Source organism: Odontesthes bonariensis, chromosome 9 (genome assembly GCF_027942865.1).
Source record: "Odontesthes bonariensis isolate fOdoBon6 chromosome 9, fOdoBon6.hap1, whole genome shotgun sequence".
NCBI lineage: Eukaryota > Metazoa > Chordata > Actinopteri > Atheriniformes > Atherinopsidae > Odontesthes > Odontesthes bonariensis.
Genome location: NC_134514.1, coordinates 2,120,892 through 2,142,199, shown reverse-complemented (window position 1 = coordinate 2,142,199; position 21,308 = coordinate 2,120,892). Strand labels below are relative to the sequence as shown.

The following is a 21,308-nucleotide window of genomic DNA, read 5'->3' as shown; positions in this document are numbered from 1 at the left end:
GCTGATAAAGTAAATGTAACTGTTGGTTTGATGATTCTAAAGAAAAATTAACCACTGAAGAATCTGTTTCTTTTAAAGGAAAATTAATATTTCAAAGAATACAAAGTCAGAAGGAACCCTGCGGAGTTATAAATCCAACATCTGGAGAAGGTTTGCTCATTATTCCAGAACAGCACCAGCCTGCCGGCAGCATTTATGGCAGCCATACTTTTTTTTTTTTTTTTTAAATCTGATGTCCCTCAGGGTTCTGTGTTGGGCCCCGTGTTCTTGTCTCTGTATCTGCTGCCTCTGGCTTCAGTTTTGGAGAAACATTTCCATTTTCTTTCATTGTTTTGCAGGTGATATACAAATCTATTTGCTCTTAAACTCTGTAAACACATTTACAATAAAAAACAATAATAAAAAAAAGCCTGGAATAAACACTTCTCATTAATTGAAACTGTGCATGTGCAGATCGCTGTGTTTTTTGGTGGGGTGTATTTGGGGGCGTGGCCTCACCTGGTACAGGTAGTACTTAGTATCTCATAATTTTGACTTAGTATCTCATAATTATAAATTTGTATCTCATAATTTTGACTTAGTATCTCATAATTATGAGATAGTATTTCTAAATAAATTTTTATTAAGTGGCGGAAACGGGCTTCCATATAAAATGTTCCCACACTGTAGAACATGGAACTAAAAACTAACCTAAAACACATTTACAATAAAAAAACAATAATGAAAAAAAAAAGCCTGGAATAAACACTTCTCATTAATTGAAACTGTGCATGTGCAGATCGCTGTGTTTTTTGGTGGGGTGTATTTGGGGGCGTGGCCTCACCTGGTACAGGTAGTACTTAGTATCTCATAATTTTGACTTAGTATCTCATAATTATGAATTTGTATCTCATAATTTTGACTTAGTATCTCATAATTATGAATTTGTATCTCATAATTTTGAGATAGTATTTCTAAATTAATTTTTATTAAGTGGCGGAAACGGGCTTCCATATCAAATGTTCCCACACTGTAGAACATGGAACTAAAAACTAACCTAAAACACATTTACAATAAAAAAACAATAATGAAAAAAAAAAGCCTGGAATAAACACTTCTCATTAATTGAAACTGTGCATGTGCAGATCGCTGTGTTTTTTGGTGGGGTGTATTTGGGGGCGTGGCCTCACCTGGTACAAGTAGTACTTAGTATCTCATAATTTTGACTTAGTATCTCATAATTATGAATTTGTATCTCATAATTTTGACTTAGTATCTCATAATTATGAATTTGTATCTCATAATTTTGAGATAGTATTTCTAAATTAATTTTTATTAAGTGGCGGAAACGGGCTTCCATATCAAATGTTCCCACACTGTAGAACATGGAACTAAAAACTAACCTAAAACACATTTACAATAAAAAAACAATAATGAAAAAAAAAATCCTGGAATAAAAACTTCTCTTTGATTGAAACTGCGCATGTGCAGAGCGCGCTGTGTTTTTGGGTGGGGTGTATTTAGGGGCGTGGCCTCTCCTGGTGCAGGTACAGGTTGGAGGTGCGCCTGCTCCCATGGTGCCTTGCGGTAGCCTGGGCTTCCCCACCTCATCCACCACCTTCATCATCTTCATCATCTTCTCACTTCAGAAACTCGTCCGGCGGTGACGTCACTCCTCCTCTCTCCTGGCTGCAGCATCACGGCGCAGGAAGGACACAGAGCCGGAGAAGAGGAAGAGGAGGGTTCCTGAGAGCAAACTGCGACTTGTTTGCGCTCTTCTCTCCGCCTCCCTCCCTCCTTCCTCCCTCCTCCTCATCCTCCGCCTCCCACTCCGCCTCCTCCTCTCCGCCGCCGGCATCGACCCCTCCGCAGCCGAGCAGCGGTCACATTCTCCGGGGCTCGACGCTTGTTGATAACAGCTGATCGCGGAAGGAAAGGAGGGCAGAAAAGGAGAGGAAGCAAAGCCGGAAAAAGAAGACCGAATCACAGCGGGAGATGGAGGGCAAAGAGAAGGCGCCGGCAGGTAGGAGATGATGGAGGGATGGCCGGGATGGAGGGGTGGAAGTTTCCCGAGTGTGCGGAGGGGTGGAGGGAAGTTGGTGCTTTGTGGCCGCAGAGGGGAGGCGGATGGAGGGGTGGAGGGGTGATGGATGCTGGGTGGAAGTGTGCTGCAGTGCCCTGCCGCTCACATCCTGATGCAGCTGCGCTTTAGGTGTGGTTATTATGGGATGGGGGCAGTGAGAGTGTGTTTTACCCTGATGCAGCAAAACACACAGACTGGGTGAGACTGGATGGGTGAGATAAGACGGAGGCAGGTGGTGAGACAGCATGCAGGCAGACAGGTGAGGAGGCAGGAAGGCAGAAGGGCAGGTTGGTGAGGCAGATGAGGCAGATACAGAGCTTCTGGGGGTCCAGACATCCCGATGGAGAGACGATAAGCAGAACTGGAGCTCCTGCTGGGCCCCGCCACACAAGAAACCAAACAACAGAATGTGGTTCGGTGGATGCTGATTGGTCCGAATCCGGTCACGTGACCCTGCAGTGAAAGAAAAGTGAGGCGTAGTCTCAGGTAACGGTAGTAAAAAGTTCCCCCGGAGCCGTCCGCAGATCGGGTTCACGCGCTTGTTGTGGTTATCGTTAGTTCCTGCCAACATAGTGTGTTCGATTCTGAGTCTGAACCTGTTCGATTCTGAATCTAAACGAGTTCGATTCTGAATCTAAACCTGTTTGATTCTGAATCTAAACCTGTTCGATTCTGAGTCTGAACCTGTTCGATTCTGAATCTAAACGATTTCGATTCTGAATCTAAACCTGTTGGATTCTGAATCTAAACCTGTTCGATTCTGAATCTAAACGATTTCGATTCTGAATCTAAACGATTTCGATTCTGAATCTAAACGAGTTCGATTCTGAATCTAAACGATTTCGATTCTGAATCTAAACGAGTTCGATTCTGAATCTAAACGATTTCGATTCTGAGTCTGAACCTGTTCGATTCTGAATCTAAACGAGTTTAATTCTGAATCTAAACGAGTTTAATTCTGAATCTAAACGAGTTTAATTCTGAATCTGAACCTGTTCGATTCTGAATCGAAACGAGTTTTTTATTTTTGGAGGGGCATTTTTTCCAGTGTGAGAGGGCGGGTCTCTCCAATAAACACTAAGGTATGTAGAGAGGGCATGGCTGATTGACAGGGTAGGGATCCAATCATGACGCCATTCTCAGCCTGCGCTCCTACCGGGTAATCCATGTTATTTATTAATTTATTAATTTATATTCAAACTGAAAACATGAACTGAATAACACCCAAGTCATTCAAGTCATCGTGTCTCAAGTCAAGTGCCGAGTCTTTAACTTCCAAGTCCGAGTCGAGTCTCAAGTCTTTTATTTTTTGTCAAGTCAAGTCACAAGTCATGATTGCAGCAACTCGAGTCGACTCGATTCCCCATCTCTGGTGTACTCATGTCTGGGTTCTTCACATAAAAGCTGCTTCATGCTACGATAAGACGATGTTCTGACCCTTCAAACTCAGCTTTTCCATCTAAATTTTTCTCATCAAAGATGATAAATCTCGTGTAGAACCATATTCTCTCGACTCGTTTGGAAGTTACTAGATTGTGTTTGTTGTCAGTGGCCCTTTAATGAGGTTTAATTACCCAGAAATAAGAGGGGGCAGATGTTTTTAACCAGCTTCGTGTGGCTGGAACCGGCGCCACAGGTGAGGCAGCCATGGGCATTAACTGGGTACGGCAGCTGCCACACCTCGGCTCCAGGGTAATATGTAAATGTTCGTTTTTCTCTTTTTAAAAAAAATTAATTCATGGAATTACTCTGTGTCAATTTGTATTGATTGTTCTATTATTTAATACATATAAATGAACTACAAATGAAATTCTGAACAACACAATCAATTGATCAAAGTATCATCTTCCCTTTTGAAATGTGGTATCTCCCAGTCCCCCCCCCACGAGATGACCGAGCCTGGAGGTCAAAGCTCGGATTTGTTGTTTGCTAATTAATGTAAAATATGAAATGAAAGCAGAAAACTTTAGATTTATTTATCACCAAAAAAGGGGTCCAATGTTGCCCCAGCGGCGGAGGAAGGAGGACCAGGTAGTGAAGGCGGGATTCAGGCTGTTAACGAGGCTGTCCACTTCAGCACCTCCGCTGCTAATGCTAACGCTAATGCTAATGCTAACAGGGTGACGGAGACGAGTCCATTGTCATGTTAGCGGCTATGTGAGTGAGACTGCATTTGCACACAGATAAGTAGGGATGGGAATTGATGAGATTTTTACGATTCCAATTCCATTTTCGATTCTGCTTAACGATTCGGTTCTTTGTCGGTTCCCTTATCGATTCTCATTTGGAGAAAAAGGACAACAAACCGGTCGATTAGCATCAACTTTGTTTAGTTTAGAAGTAACACGAGTCATGAGCTCACAAACCCAACAACGGTGAGGTCCACATTGGTCTATCCTGGCCTGGGTAATTTAACTCTTCCTGCTCTGGTGAAAGGAGAAGCTGGAGGTAGAGGTGAACTGGGGGTAGTACCACCAGCCTCTGGCTCTGAGCCAGTCAGGCTCTGTCTCTCATGATTTCATCTAAATGTAATGCCTGAGAAGGCATTCATTTAACCTTAACCGTTACTAACAGCAGCTTTTACAATGAGGCAAATGGTGCTAACATGATAGGCAGTGTTTGTTAGTTAGTGACCTGCAGTGTTAGCCGAGGACATGCTAACGTTGCTAACGTTGCTGGGTTCAGATTCACCAACGTTAATCATTCATTCATAGTTATTGCATGTTGGTAGTATTTCCTCCCTTTGGTGAAATATTCACTTTGCAAGTTGCCCTGTTGTCGTCTTTTTTAGGGATGTGTAACCAAACTTTCGAGCGTTTGTACCGCTTGGGCGCCATGTTTATTGTTGGCTGCTGGCTGCGCTGGACTCGCCACGCAACGCTGCGTGGTGACGTCATTCGCGCCCACTGGAATCGATAAGGGAATCGTTTGCAAAATCGCCAAACGATTCCAAGGAATTGAAACACTGGGAACCGGTTCTCAACAAGAACCGGTTTTCGATTCCCATCCCTACAGATAAGCTACATAGCAGACTTTTGTGGTGATTATTGTATATTTATTGATTGATACTGTAGTCATGTGACTATAGTGACCTCGCCATAGCTTAGCTTTGGCTGAATTGACGCCGCTGGAGGCAGCCATTGGGTTCTCCAGTATTGGACCGAGCTGCTCCATGGTGGCGGTTGTTTCTCGGTGCTGAAGTCAGTGAAAGTCTGAAACTGCAGAGATTTAAAGCAGCCATGAGTCAGCTCATCAGCTCAGTGTGATATCAGCCCACCTGAACCGGGGGGGGGGCTGAAACACCAACACTCTGCATGTTTGTGCAGTCAAAGGAAACGCTGAATGTTTGAGGATTACTTCCACCGGGTGTTTACTCTCCACCTCCACAAATATGAGCTCTAAGTATAGATTCAGCTGAGTTTCATTTTGGCCAGGTTGGCACTTTTTTCTGCTCTATTTTTGATTTGTTGGCGTGGCCTCGTTTAAGCCTCAGACGTAGCTTTGCAGAGGAAGCACGACTTTAGTTTGTTTGTGTACACAGATCAGTGTTTATCGATCCTGGGATCAGATCTACAGGATTCCATCACCTGCTGCCCAGGACAGGGAAACCCGAGACTCACTTTGTTTCTGCCGATCAGCTGAGAAGCAGCAAACAAACACGGTGTGTATCGGTGTCACTCTGTGGGTTCAGCGGTTAGATTCCCGTCTGAGAAACAACTGTTTTGGGTTTGTAGGCTTAAACCTGTGACGAGCTGATGCTGACTGGCTGTCGCTGATTGGCTCGACACTTTTTATTCACCTGAACTGAGCCGGGTTAGAGTCTGTAAGCTCGGCCCCGCTGACGCATCAGGCAGCTCCACGGCTGTTGTGTTCGTATAATCTCAATTCTAAAGTATCTGAGACTCAGCTTTCTGAAGTGTGTGCCGGATTAGAGGAGCGGCTGCTCGTTGGTGTTAAAATTCAGGTCCGGGTTCCTTTATGTGTTCCAGTAGCTTCGGCCCAAACGGCCTGAAAATAAAAATGTTGCTGTTGTTGCAGACTCCATTTTGTTCAGCTGCATGGTTCTGCTGGACCAGAACCCCCCCCAGCTCTCTGTGATCACCTGTGCAGCTCATACTTGGGTCCAAAGTGTTCATCCTGTGGATAAACCCGGCTTTTCCACCGTATAAATGTCCAAAAAACCCTTCTGTAAGCTCCTCCCACCGGGTCCCTTTCTGTAAGCTCCTCCCACCAGGTCCCCTTCTGAAGTAAGCTCCTCCCACCGGATCCCCTTCTGTAAGCTCCTCCCACCACTCTGGAGAACTAAACCAGTTCCACCAGCAGCAGAAACTGGGCCTTTACTGGGTTTCCCTACATGTTGGTGTGTTCCAGGTGTGACTGCAGAACCAAACCAGTTCCACCAGCAGCAGAAACTGGGCCTTTACTGGGTTTCCCAACATGTTGCTGTGTTCCAGGTCTGACTCTGGAGAACCAAACCAGTTCCTCCAGCAGCAGAAACTGGGCCTTTACTGGGTTTCCCAACATGTTGGTGTGTTCCAGGTCTGACTCTGGAGAACCAAACCAGTTCCACCAGCAGCAGAAACTGGGCCTTTACTGGGTTTCCCAACATGTTGGTGTGTTCCAGGTCTGACTCTGGAGAACCAAACCAGTTCCACCAGCGGCAGAAACTGGGCCTTTACTGGGTTTCCCAACATGTTGGTGTGTTCCAGGTCTGACTCTGCAGAACCAAACCAGTTCCACCAGCAGCAGAAACTGGGCCTTTACTGGGTTTCCCTACATGTTGGTGTGTTCCAGGTCTGACTCTGGAGAACCAAACCAGTTCCACCAGCAGCAGAAACTGGGCCTTTACTGGGTTTCCCAACATGTTGGTGTGTTCCAGGTGTGACTCTGGAGAACCAAACCAGTTCCTCCAGCAGCAGAAACTGGGCCTTTACTGGGTTTGGTGTTGGTGTGTTCCAGGTGATGAGCGTCAGTCAGTGACAGTTTCAGGCAGCAGATCGATAACCGGAGCTCATTAAGCTCAGAGCTGTGAAACAGAACCTCTGGGATCTGGATCGAGCTGTTAGTTCCAGCTGCTCTTTCAGTCAATATTGAGTTCAGTCAATCAGCAGTTCAGATCCGCTGCAGGTTGTCAGCTTCCTCACAGCTGATTTAAACTGACTTTTCTCTTGGTGAAGCAGGTTCCCTTTGTCTGTTTTTTGGCTTTATTACTCAAACATAAAGAATCGTTTTGCTCTGCATGCAGGAATGATGGTTTCAGCCTTTCACTGCTCAGACTGCTCATGGTTCTGACTTATTTGTGTCTGAATCAAGTCCTGAGAACGTGTGTGATCACTGAGATTAAAAGCTTGATGTCATGATATCAGCTGACGTTGTCCCAGTTCTGTATTTATCCAGGCTCAGCAGTTTCTTTCAGCGGATTCAGCGTCATCCATGGACAAAAATACCTTTTTATGCTGCGATGAATCACGCTAAGACGTTTTTGACTTCAGAACCAGATATTTATGTCCAAAGATCAGCAGGTTGCCCTCCTTACACCTCCGCCGTGTTCCCGCCATCTTCCCGCCATGTTCCCTCCATGTTCCCGCCATGTTCACGCCATGTTTCCTCCATGTTCCCGCCATGTTCCCGCCATGTTCCCGCCATGTTCCCGCCATGTTTCCTCCATGTTTCAGCCATGTTCCCGCCATGTTCCCTCCATGTTCCCGCCATGTTCACGCCATGTTTCCTCCATGTTCCCGCCATGTTCCCGCCATGTTTCCTCCATGTTTCAGCCATGTTCCCGCCATGTTCCCTCCATGTTCCCGCCATGTTCCCGCCATGCTCCCTCCATGTTCCCGCCATGTTCCCGCCATGTTCCCGCCATGTTCCTGCCATGCTCCCTCCATGTTCCCGCCATGTTTCCTCCATGTTCCCTCCATGTTCCCGCCATGTTCCCGCCATGCTCCCTCCATGTTCCCGCCATGTTCCCGCCATGTTCCCGCCATGTTCCTGCCATGCTCCCTCCATGTTCACGCCATGTTCCCGCCATGTTCCCGCCATGTTCCTGCCATGTTCCTGCCATGCTCCCTCCATGTTCACGCCATGTTCCCGCCATGTTTCCTCCATGTTTCCTCCATGTTCCCGCCATGTTCCCGCCATGCTCCCTCCATGTTCCCGCCATGTTCCCGCCATGTTCCCGCCATGTTCCTGCCATGCTCCCTCCATGTTCCCGCCATGTTTCCTCCATGTTCCCTCCATGTTCCCGCCATGTTCCCGCCATGCTCCCTCCATGTTCCCGCCATGTTCCCGCCATGTTCCCGCCATGTTCCTGCCATGCTCCCTCCATGTTCACGCCATGTTCCCGCCATGTTCCTGCCATGCTCCCTCCATGTTCACGCCATGTTCCCGCCATGTTCCTGCCATGCTCCCTCCATGTTCCCTCCATGCTCCCTCCATGTTCACGCCATGTTCCCGCCATGTTCCCGCCATGTTCCCGCCATGTTCCTGCCATGCTCCCTCCATGTTCACGCCATGTTCCCGCCATGTTCCTGCCATGCTCCCTCCATGCTCCCTCCATGTTCCCTCCATGTTCCCGCCATGTTCCCGCCATGTTCCCGCCATGTTCCTGCCATGCTCCCTCCATGTTCCCGCCATGTTCCCGCCATGTTCCCGCCATGTTCCCGCCATGTTCCCGCCATGTTTCCTCCATGTTTCAGCCATGTTTCCGCCATGTTCCTGCCATGCTCCCTCCATGTTCCCGCCATGTTCCCGCCATGTTCCCGCCATGTTCCCGCCATGTTTCCTCCATGTTCCCTCCATGTTCCCGCCATGTTCCCGCCATGTTCCCGCCATGTTTCCTCCATGTTTCAGCCATGTTTCCGCCATGTTCCTGCCATGTTTCCTCCATGTTCCCGCCATGTTCCCGCCATGTTCCCGCCATGTTCCCGCCATGTTTCCTCCATGTTTCAGCCATGTTTCCGCCATGTTCCTGCCATGTTTCCTCCATGTTCCGCCATGTTTCCGCCATGTTCCCGCCATGTTTCCTCCATGTTCCAGCCATGTTCCCGCCATGTTCCCGCCATGTTCCCGCCATGCTCCCTCCATGTTCCCGCCATGTTTCCTCCATGTTCCAGCCATGTTCCCGCCATGTTCCCGCCATGTTTCCTCCATGTTTCAGCCATGTTTCCGCCATGTTCCTGCCATGTTTCCTCCATGTTCCGCCATGTTTCCGCCATGTTTCCGCCATGTTCCCGCCATGTTTCCTCCATGTTCCAGCCATGTTCCCGCCATGTTCCCGCCATGTTCCCGCCATGTTCCCGCCATGTTCCCGCCATGTTTCTTCCATGTTTCAGCCATGTTCCTGCCATGTTCCCGCCATGTTCCCGCCATGTTTCCGCCATGTTCCCGCCATGTTTCCTCCATGTTCCCGCCATGTTTCCTCCATGTTCCCGCCATGTTTCCTCCATGTTCCCGCCATGTTCCCGCCATGTTCCCTCCATGTTCCCGCCATGTTCCCGCCATGTTTCCTCCATGTTTCAGCCATGTTCCTGCCATGTTCCCGCCATGTTCCCTCCATGTTCCCGCCATGTTCCCGCCATGTTTCCTCCATGTTTCAGCCATGTTCCTGCCATGTTCCCGCCATGTTCCCGCCATGTTCCCGCCATGCTCCCGCCATGTTCCCGCCATGTTCCTGCCATGCTCCCTCTATGTTCTCTCCATGTTCCCGCCTTTTTCCCGCCATTTTCCCGTCATGTTCCCTCCATTTTCCCGCCATGTTCCTCGTGTGGAGCTGGTGATGCTTTGATACCAAATGAAGGTGTTTCTTATTGTTTCTTCTGATTTAATGATCAGTTAAATTTTATTTATGTTGCACTGAATCACAACAAATGCAGTTAGAAACATTTTTCACATTTTTTCTCCATTATAAGACACATTTTTAACATTTTTACAGGTCACCTGCTACATAAACCATTCCCCAGTATAAAACACGTCACGTTGTTTCTGATGTATTCTTTTCTTTCTCCTCCACAACCACCTGATGGCTCAGCCACGATGCCACGGCCCCCCGAGGGGTCCTGATCCGCAGGCTGAGGGAATCGGAGTAAAACACAGATAAAACGTTTGTTGATCATCAGTTTGATCTCATATCAGCAGATTTCCTGTAGCTTCAGCCTTCAGCCTCTTTTGGTGACTGCTCAGTTCTTCACTTATAAATAATATAAACAACGTTTCTGGCCATCATCAAAGGCACGACTACGTCAGCGGGTGGTGTCGGCTGTGTAATTGGGCAGAAAAACACAGTTTTTACTCTTGTCTGAGGTGGTGAGGTCACGATGATGAAAGCAAAACAGAAATAGACTCACTGAATAAATGATGAGGATGAAGCGGCGGTTTCCATCTCGTGCTTTTACTGGTGCAACCTCTTCTTCTTCTGCTGGGTTTAACGGCACCAGCTCCCTCTGCTGTTTCTCAGCCCACATTTCTTCTTCTTTGGTGTCATTTTGTGTTACGTTGTGATGGAAACCGCTCCGCTGCTGGCTGAACCCTAAATGTTTCTGTGTGGAAACAACAGGGATGTTAGACATTACTGTTACGAATAACATAAGCTAGTCTTTGTTGTTGTTGTTGTTGTTGTTTATTGCCTTGTGCATTATACGGTCAAACCGGTTAAACTGTAAACAAATAAATTTACAATATTTAGCATTTCATAACATTAAAATAAACACAAATTTTAAACCATACTTTTTAAAGCTTCACATTAAAACATTATGATCATATCACAGCCAAAGTTGAGCTGGCTTTAACTCACATTTTTCAACATTATAAGCCACATATAATTCCCCTTTGAACACATCACCTTCAATCTGTTAAATGCACTTAACAAGTGCTAGCATTTCGCTAACTAGCCGCTAACGTACAGAACCCTTAGAAACAGCTAGGCTGTGTTCAAAACTGCATACTTCTCCTACTACTCATACTAACTATAACTTTTTTTAAGTTCCCGGATGCATACTAGATTCTACGAAATGTTGGGTATGCATCCTGAGGTTACTACTCATACTCAAACTACCCAAGATGCAACGTAACGTGACGTCGCCGATCGTCATTTCCTGTCAAAACGTCAGTTTCAAGCTAGCTACAACGAGGGTAGGTTCACTTCCTGTTTTCAAAACAAAAGCACCAATTGTATGGTAATGGCTTTCCCTATGATAAAAGGCAACGGGTATTTTATTTTGTGAAAATAACCGGAAGTGCGTTAGCTCACTGCGGCTAGCTTTAGTAGCGCCGAATTCATGGGAACAAAATTGTAAACAGCCGGTATTTTGTCAGGTTTTCAACACGTTGGGGATCTAAACGACTACTTTCTCACCTGAAAATGTTTCAAATGTTGCTAAAGTTTACAGAGTTTAGAGCTTAAGAGAAATCAGCTTCAGGCCGGCTGATTTCAGCTCGGGCAGGAGCGAAATGCATTGTGGGTAAACGCTCTGCATAGTGTTTGATCTATCGGTATGCAGTATGGAAGTATGTATTATGTAGTATGTAGTATGCAGTATGCAGTATGGAAGTATGTAGTATGCAGTATGTAGTATGCAGTATGCAGTATGGAAGTATGTAGTATGCAGTATGGAAGTATGTAGTATGCAGTATGCAGTATGGAAGTATGTAGTATGCAGTATGGAAGTATGTAGTATGCAGTATGCAGTATGGAAGTATGTAGTATGTAGTATGTACTATGTAGTATGGAAGTATGTAGTATGCAGTATGCAGTATGGAAGTATGTAGTATGTAGTATGTAGTATGTAGTATGTAGTATGTAGTATGGAAGTATGTAGTATGTAGTATGCAGTATGGAAGTATGTAGTATGCAGTATGCAGTATGGAAGTATGTAGTATGTAGTATGTAGTATGCAGTATGTAGTATGCAGTATGCAGTATGGAAGTATGTAGTATGCAGTATGGAAGTATGTAGTATGTAGTATGTAGTATGTAGTATGCAGTATGTAGTATGTAGTATGCAGTATGCAGTATGGAAGTATGTAGTATGCAGTATGTAGTATGCAGTATGCAGTATGGAAGTATGTAGTATGCAGTATGGAAGTATGTAGTATGCAGTATGCAGTATGGAAGTATGTATTATGTAGTATGTAGTATGTAGTAGGCGGTTTCGAACACAGCCCTAGTATATTTTAATAGCATAATGCTAATCTGCCAAACAACCCATGCAGAAAAAAACACATTTCCCGATTGTTTACAACGTTCAAAAATGAACTGACCATGTTGGGCAATGTATTAGAATGTAAGTGAAAGTATTCTTCGGTTTTATGTAGCTGATATGCTTCTTTTAATTACGGCAAAGAAGTTCCTGTTTTATCCCTTTTTTATTTTCTTAACTACATCACTTCCGGTTTTCGTCAAGACCCAAATCGAGGAGTGAAAACAACAATTATAATAAATAAAAGGACGGATCTGGAATCAGACGTCTCTGAGCAGGGGCGTGGCTACGGGGGGGTGGGGGGGTGGGGGGGGCTCACATTTTCTGATGTTTTTGTTGTATATAATGATCTGAAATGTAGACTTAATGAAGGTAATAAAAAGCTGGAATTATTATTATAATTATTATTATTATACCGAATTGAATTATTATTATTATTATTATTATTATTATTATTATTATTATCATCATAATTATTATCATTATCATTACCATTATTATTATTATTATTATTATTAATATTATTATTATTATGCTTGAAGTTGTAGTAGTGGTTTTCCACCGATTTTTTTCAGGTATTGTTTTCTGCCCCCGGATGAGCTAATTGCCCCCCCACACATGCCTTTCTGCTCACACCTCTGTCTCTGAGACTAAAGTGAGGAATAAACTCCATCTTTGTGAGCGATGCCTCCCCTCCTCCACAAACAGCAGGACATGCTGACCTCAGCATGTGAGCGCGCCCCTCCCTGTTTTATGGCCCGTTGTTGTTGTCCTGGCTGCTTTACGGCCTCAGCCTCCAACACTCCCAGCAGCTCTCAGCTCTCCCATTAGGGCAGGAAGCTGATGGAGGAAAACGACACGGATCCGACTGATGGAGACCAATCCATCAGTTTAGGATCGATTTACAGTCTCAGAGCCTGCCGCTGAATGTGGAACGTTCCACCGGAGAACAGCTGACGGCACATTAAAGGAGATGGAAGCAACATCATTTCTTCACATGTGGAAAATATGAAGCTGATTTTATTTAGTGTTGAAGGTTAAAAACGAGTTTTTACCTTCTAACCAGAGCTGGGCGAGCTAACTCGTTATTATCACGTTAACTCGTTTAATGTTTAACGCCGACAAATATTTCAATATTTTAATCATGGACATAAAAAGCAGGTTTTATATATTTAAAAAATGTACACATTTTTTTGGGGGGCTTTTGTGCCTTTAGTGGAGAGTTCAGAGAGACAGGAAGCAGGGGGCAGAGAGAGGGGGAACGACACGCAGCACCCCTGTTTTATTGTTTATTTTATTATTGTAAATTATTATTGTTGCTCACAGGCTTTTATTTTGTAAAAGTCTGCTGCTCACAGGCTTTTATTTTGTAAAAGTCTGTTGCTCACAGGCTTTTATTTTGTAAAAGTCTGTTGCTCACAGGCTTTTATTTTGTAAAAGTCTGCTGCTCACAGGCTTTTATTTTGTAAAAGTCTGTTGCTCACAGGCTTTTATTTTGTAAAAGTCTGTTGCTCACAGGCTTTTATTTTGTAAAAGTCTGTTACTCACAGGCTTTTATTTTGTAAAAGTCTGTTGCTCACAGGCTTTTATTTTGTAAAAGTCTGTTACTCACAGGCTTTTATTTTGTAAAAGTCTGTTGCTCACAGGCTTTTATTCTGTAAAAGTCTGTTGCTCACAGGCTTTTATTTTGTAAAAAGTCTGTTGCTCACAGGCTTTTATTCTGTAAAAGTCTGTTGCTCACAGGCTTTTATTTTGTAAAAGTCTGTTGCTCACAGGCTTTTATTTTGTAAAAGTCTGTTACTCACAGGCTTTTATTTTGTAAAAGTCTGTTGCTCACAGGCTTTTATTTTGTAAAAGTCTGTTGCTCACAGGCTTTTATTTTGTAAAAGTCTGTTGCTCACAGGCTTTTATTTTGTAAAAGTCTGTTGCTCACAGGCTTTTATTCTGTAAAAGTCTGCTGCTCACAGGCTTTTATTCTGTAAAAGTCTGTTGCTCACAGGCTTTTATTCTGTAAAAGTCTGTTGCTCACAGGCTTTTATTCTGTAAAAGTCTGTTGCTGTCTGCTGTGGAACAGGAAAAGAAAGTAATCGGCGGATCCACCAAACATGGAGAAGGGTATGGAACTTTTACTCGGCCATTTTCATGTTAAAGTTCTTCCAGACGGCGGAGTCGACAGAACCAAAGTCATCTGTAAACACTGCCAAGTTGAATTGTCTTCTCAGCGTAGTAGTTCCAGTCTAAAATATCACTTAAAGGCAAAACACACAACTGATAGCAGCAAGTCATTCAAGGAAACAGACAGTGGAGCGAGGCTTCTACAGAAAAGCCTAAAGTAGCGGAGTAAGAGGACAGTTTCTGCTGCACACATCTACTCAAGTAAAAGTAAAAAGTATAGAGATTTAAAACTACTCCTAGAAGTATAATGTTTTCAAAAACTTACTCAAGTAAATGTAACTCGTTAGTACCCACCTGTAGCATTTTAGTTTGGTATGTTAGCAAACATCACTGACATTAATCAGAGGTATGAAGCCGGATACACAGAGGCAGCAGAACACCATTACACAAATGGATCTGCAGCATGTTACTTTAGCCTTTTAGTTAGACCTGCTGGCTTAATGTTTGAGACACGCTGCTGACTGCTGATAGATTAGCAGGCCATTAGAGACGCATCGCTTCAGCTCTTTTAGTCATCATCCGTCCATTTTATCCGTCCTTCATCAGGCATCCATTATCTCCGCAGCTCTTCCTGTTCAAAGTTGGGCTTTGGAGGGAGGACACACCTCGGATAGGTCAGTGTCCGCCGCAGCTAACACTTAGAAAGACACCAAACAGACGGGGCTCAGTCCTGCTTCCATGCATCAGTCAGCAGTAGAGTTGCCAACTCCCTGAAAAATAAATAAGGGACACCTCATTAGAAGGGCCGGCCGACCCGATTGCCTTCCCCCTTCCTGGCCTGGTGAATTTTTGAAGTGAAACGATTTTTGAACTATTTAACTCGAACCTGAATTGAATTAGATGCATATTTTTTGAGTGACATGAACACGGTGTTGTTTTCGTCAACGATGACGAAATCATTTCGTTGACGCCACTTTTTTTCATGACGATAACGAGACGGTGACGAGATAAACATAGCTCTCTGATGAGGAAAACATGACGAGACGTGTGTGAGTTTTCGTTGACGAGACGAGAATGGACGAAAATGTTAGTGGGTGATCTGTCAGACGTTTAAAATGCGTGACATTTCTGCTTATTGTGTGTGTCAATTAAAGCCTAAAAAGCATCTGCTGCGGCCTACAGGAAGGCTGCTGCATTCTGTCCTTGTTTGGTCACGCCCACCACCTGGCGTACAGCGCTCAACGTGCTCAACACGTAACACTGTTTTTACTCATCATGGACCATAACACCGGCGGCAGTTTCAACACAGGGGCTCGGAGGTCACAAACGCAGAGACGACATATGAGTGTATTTTAAATATAACCCAGCAGATAATAAAACAGAGTGTATTGTGAAGGAAGACGGTGACAAATGTTGCCAAAAAGTAGGCGGAAAAAATACGACCAACCTTAAGCGGCACTTTAAGGCTCGCCACAGGGATATTTTTTCGAAGGTAAGCTACAAATGCTGTTAACATAATCGATCAATTTCATAGTAAGCTAATACATTAGCACGTTTTCCACATACTCCTGGCGCAAATGGGCTGCTAACTTCAGGCTAAAGTTAGCTTTTGTTACGCTAACGTCAATTCATTATGTGTGTTACTTTAGCAGCATGTTTAGCCATGTTTACATTCAGTGACGGTGTGGTTATCTCTTTGTGTGTACGTTCTGTCAGCACGTAACTTGATATGTTAAACAGGTCGAGTTACTGTTATACGTAGAGTCTGCTAGCTTTAGCCTAAAAGCCACAAAATTTTGAGTAAAATGATGTTCCTGCCTATGAAAAACAAGTAGACTTTACTTAATTTGTTTAAATAAATATAACTTAAAACTTAGATGTAATTAAGTAAATGTTACTTAATATCTTCAAAACTGTTATGTTTTATGGTAAAAGTAAAATTTACTTGATATTGCAGCATTACATATTACTTAAATCATTTGAGTGCAAATACTTACAAAGGGTTTTTTAAGTAAATCTTATGAGTTGTTTTTTTCAGTGTACCTGAGCCTCTGAGCTCTTTTAGAGAAGGAAACAGCACGAAATCCCAGAAACAGACACAAAACAAGACGAATGTTCCCCGCCGTGCTGACGCCGTCCTCCTGCTCTGATGTAGGCCGAGCCGAGCAGGGCGCTGTGAGGACAGCAGGCCTTTTTCTGCTTATACGCTCAGTAAAGACATCAGGAGACGCGTCAGAAACTGCTGCTGCAGAGGAAAATGAGCTCATTAACAGAGAAAAGTGCTCACTGGAGCTTTCTGTTTAAACTCTTTACCTCAGAAAACAACCCAAATGATCCATTTCTGCAGTTTATCATCAGTTATAGCTGCAGCTAGTGTTACAAACATCAATAAAAGCTTCTGTTACTCGACATTTGAACTTTGTTACAGCAGAGAACAACTCTTTAATATCTCCAAAAAGGTAATAATCTTATTAAAACTCTCATTAGATCAACTTTATTGATCCCACAGCGGGGAAATTCAGTTGTTATGACTCCTCATTTTTTTTTATTTAGAGTGACTTTCAACCCAGTTATCTCGGGGTCTGAATCCGATCCGATTCTTAGTCAGATTAAGGTGTCTACATGCACTTAGTAACTCAGTCTGATTGGAATTTAGCCAATAATCCGATCCATTCAGGGCCATGTGACCCCACTGAGTGAGATCTGTTCGTTGGGGTTATTCAGACCTGATGACCAGACGTTACTCGGTCCCTCCGGCCTCTTTTCTTTGATCTGCAGGACAGGATTGATCAGTAACGATCAGTAATGATCAGAATTGATCAGTATTGATCAGTAACAATCAGTAATGATCAGTAATGTAATGATCAGTAACAGACTGTGTTCCTGCTCCTTTAAGAGTAGCTCCATGAGACGGAGGCAGCAGAGCTTTGAATTATTTATGAGGCTCTTCTGGAAACCGTCCCACACACACGTGCACGCCGCCTGCTGTGCACGCTGAACAGTCAGACCTAATGCGGCTGCAGCAGCAGGAAGATGGATGGATGTGTGTGGAGCTGAGCAGACGGTGATGGTGCGGTCTAATGTCTGGTGATGTGACGGAGGTGTGAAACATGGAGGGGCTGAAACCTAACCGGTTTCTAACCGGAGGAAACGACCCGGTTAGGACTGCAGGATCAAATCATCTAAAATTTACATCAGTCTCAAAGATAAGCTTGAGACATTTTCAGCTGATCCGTCCTACTCCAGTCCACTAGGGGGCAGTAATGCACCTCAGAGCTGCTGGTTAGGCTGGTTGGCTCAGGCAGAACAGTAAAAAATAAACCTCTGATCGTCTTTCCCTTGATGAAGCAGAAGGAAAACCTTTAGGTGGAAACTCAGGTGATTCCAGTGTTCGAATAACGTGGCTGAAATAACTCTGTTAGAGGAAAAACTAGATTTCTTCTTTCATTCCGTTTGCAAACAGCCAGCTCCTCCTCTTTTCTGTGTTTGAGTTATTAAATCTGACTCTGCTGCCCATGAGATATGAGACGGCTCCACCCTGAGAACAGCCTGCTCATGTACAGGCTGTAAAGAGTCTTCATGGCAGCCTGCAGAAGTCTCCTGAACAGGGAGCATCTAACCTGCTGATACTCAGCCTGATGGACACCAAACACTCGCAGTTTTCTGCACCAATGATCAACAGGTTGTGTCAGTACATGCTCAGATATCTGAGGGGCAGAGATGGGACCAAGTCACACATGTGCAAGTCCCAAGTAACTTTTCCTTGGGCAAGTCAAAGTCACCTTATTATTGCAATTTTACCTGCAGAATCTGATCTTAATGAAGTGAAAACACAAAGATATAAGTAACTGTCAGTAAACATCATTGGCCAATGTGTCCAACCTGTCCACCCCGTATCATATCAAGCTAACGTTAGCTAACTACCGGCTAGGCTAACAGGATAATATTAGCTAATTTAACAGCACTTACTGGTCAGAATGGATCTACAAATGATGAACAAAGTTGGAAGTTGTCGTCTGGCTGTCTGAGATGTTGATGCCGCATGTCTTGCACTGAGCTGTTCGTCTTTTGCCGTCAAAATGGTGATTATGAAAGCCGAAGACAACGACTCTCGGTCCCGCTGACATGTTGATGCATATCTGATATGAGTTTATTCTCTCCAATAAACACTAAGGTATGCAGAGAGGGCATGGCTGACTGACAGGGTAGGGATCCAATCATGACGCCATTCTCAGCCTGCGCTCCTACCGGGTAATCCATGTTATTTTTTAAATTAAGTTATTAATTTTACATTCAAACTGAAAACATGAACTGAATAACACTCAAGTCATTCAAGTCATCGTGTCTCAAGTCAAGTCAAGAGTAATACATTTGCATCACAAAATGGTTCTCCAGGAAAAAGTCAGACCTCACAATCTCTTGGCACTATTTTCTCTCCCTTCGTATCACTGCCTGCTGCCGCCTGCCGACAGCCACGCCTGTTACGGTAACTAGCCGTAAATGTACTACTCTTTTGAATGCATATTGTTTTGAGAAGCAAAACACTTTATTTTTTAAACCCCAGCCAACTAGCCGGACTACCTTCATCAACACCAAAACGAGGCTGGAACTCTGCTCACAGGACGCAGCAGGGGGTAAGAAGATGTTCAGAAATGATGTTGCTGATATGGGATGTCACACAGCTTCATGTCAGAAGAGGCGAACTGTCCCTTTAAAGCAGACGGTCGCTCTGCTCTAATAAAATCCTGATTTTATGGTCGTAGTCGTCCCTGTACGATCCCCGCCAGCATTACATTACCGGCCGCCCTCCGTCAGGCGTAGCCAAAGGTCGGAGGGTTTCCTGTTCAGCGAGGTCAGGATTGCATCTTCATGCTGTCGGCTTCATCGAGCAGAAACCTTTTCTGCCAGGATGAGAATCAGCAACTCCTAAATCTGAGGCCATGAGTCAGAAAAGGCTGGATCGCCCAATCCAGGTTGGGGATGAGTCAAATCTCGGGTCTTATTCACGATTCGGGTAGAAAGACGTGAGACTGACAGGCGAATTGGGGCAGCGTCAGTAATAAGGACGAGTTGGTCTGGAGGTCGATCTACATTCCAACCCTTACCTGTAGTCGGAGCTGTGGGAGGAGTCTTAGGGTTAGGGTGGTTTGGGCCACCGGAGAGGCTATACTTAGACCAGGATAAGTGGCAGAAAATGGAGGGTTGGTAAGACTGTTTTTAACTTTTCTGTTGGCTGAAAAGCTTTGCTTCCCTGCTCCCTGCTGGTGGGGAGTGTTGCTGCTCCCTGCTGGTGGGTAGTGTTGCTGCTTCCTGCTGGTGGGGAGTGTTGCTGCTCCCTGCTGGTGGGGAGTGTTGCTGCTTCCTGCTGGTGGGTAGTGTTGCTGCTCCCTGCTGGTGGGTAGTGTTGCTGCTTCCTGCTGGTGGGGAGTGTTGCTGCTTCCTGCTGGTGGGGAGTGTTGCTGCTCCCTGCTGGTGGGGAGTGTTGCTGCTCCCTGCTGGTGGGTAGTGTTGCTGCTTCCTGCTGCTGGGTAGTGTTGCTGCTCCCTGCTGGTGGGTAGTGTTGCTGCTCCCTGCTGGTGGGGAGTGTTGCTGCTCCCTGCTGGTGGGTAGTGTTGCTGCTTCCTGCTGGTGGGTAGTGTTGCTGCTTCCTGCTGGTGGGGAGTGTTGCTGCTTCCTGCTGATGGGGAGTGTTGCTGCCCCCTGCTGGTGGGGAGTGTTGCTGCTTCCTGCTGGTGGGGAGTGTTGCTGCCCCCTGCTGGTGGGTAGTGTTGCTGCTTCCTGCTGGTGGGTAGTGTTGCTGCTTCCTGCTGGTGGGGAGTGTTGCTGCTTCCTGCTGGTGGGGAGTGTTGCTGCCCCCTGCTGGTGGGTAGTGTTGCTGCTTCCTGCTGGTGGGGAGTGTTGCTGCTTCCTGCTGGTGGGGAGTGTTGCTGCTTCCTGCTGATGGGGAGTGTTGCTGCCCCCTGCTGGTGGGTAGTGTTGCTGCTTCCTTCTGATGGGTAGTGTTGCTGCCCCCTGCTGGTGGGTAGTGTTGCTGCTTCCTGCTGGTGGGTAGTGTTGCTGCCCCCTGCTGGTGGGTAGTGTTGCTGCTTCCTGTTGGTGGGTAGTGTTGCTGCTTCCTGCAGGTGGGTAGTGTTGCTGCTCCCTGCTGGTGGGTAGTGTTGCTGCTCCCTGCTGGTGGGTAGTGTTGCTGCTTCCTGCTGCTGGGTAGTGTTGCTGCTCCCTGCTGGTGGGTAGTGTTGCTGCTCCCTGCTGGTGGGTAGTGTTGCTGCTTCCTGCTGCTGGGTAGTGTTGCTGCTCCCTGCTGGTGGGTAGTGTTGCTGCTCCCTGCTGGTGGGTAGTGTTGCTGCTCCCTGCTGGTGGGTAGTGTTGCTGCTTCCTGCTGCTGGGTAGTGTTGCTGCTTCCTGCTGGTGGGTAGTGTTGCTGCCCCCTGCTGGTGGGTAGTGTTGCTGCTCCCTGCTGGTGGGGAGTGTTGCTGCTTCCTGCTGGTGGGTAGTGTTGCTGCTCCCTGCTGGTGGGTAGTGTTGCTGCTTCCTGCTGGTGGGTAGTGTTGCTGCTCCCTGCTGGTGGGGAGTGTTGCTGCTTCCTGCTGCTGGGTAGTGTTGCTGCTTCCTGCTGGTGGGGAGTGTTGCTGCTCCCTGCTGGTGGGTAGTGTTGCTGCTCCCTGCTGGTGGGGAGTGTTGCTGCCCCCTGCTGGTGGGGAGTGTTGCTGCCCCCTGCTGGTGGGTAGTGTTGCTGCTCCCTGCTGGTGGGGAGTGTTGCTGCTTCCTGCTGCTGGGTAGTGTTGCTGCTTCCTGCTGGTGGGGAGTGTTGCTGCTCCCTGCTGGTGGGTAGTGTTGCTGCTCCCTGCTGGTGGGGAGTGTTGCTGCCCCCTGCTGGTGGGGAGTGTTGCTGCTTCCTGCTGGTGGGGAGTGTTGCTGCCCCCTGCTGGTGGGGAG

General features: G+C 45.9%; 1 protein-coding gene across 1 annotated transcript in view; it reads left to right on the top strand.

The window, feature by feature from the left end:
* Positions 1-1,573: 1,573 nt before the first annotated feature.
* The window catches only part of LOC142387960 (fibroblast growth factor 12-like), a 62,591-nt gene continuing 42,856 nt past the window's right edge, over positions 1,574-21,308 (top strand). Inside the window, exon 1 of the mRNA XM_075472745.1 lies at positions 1,574-2,002. Coding sequence (XP_075328860.1) covers positions 1,975-2,002 — 28 coding nt within the window. The 5' untranslated portion in view covers positions 1,574-1,974. The remainder of the gene's footprint in view (positions 2,003-21,308) is intronic.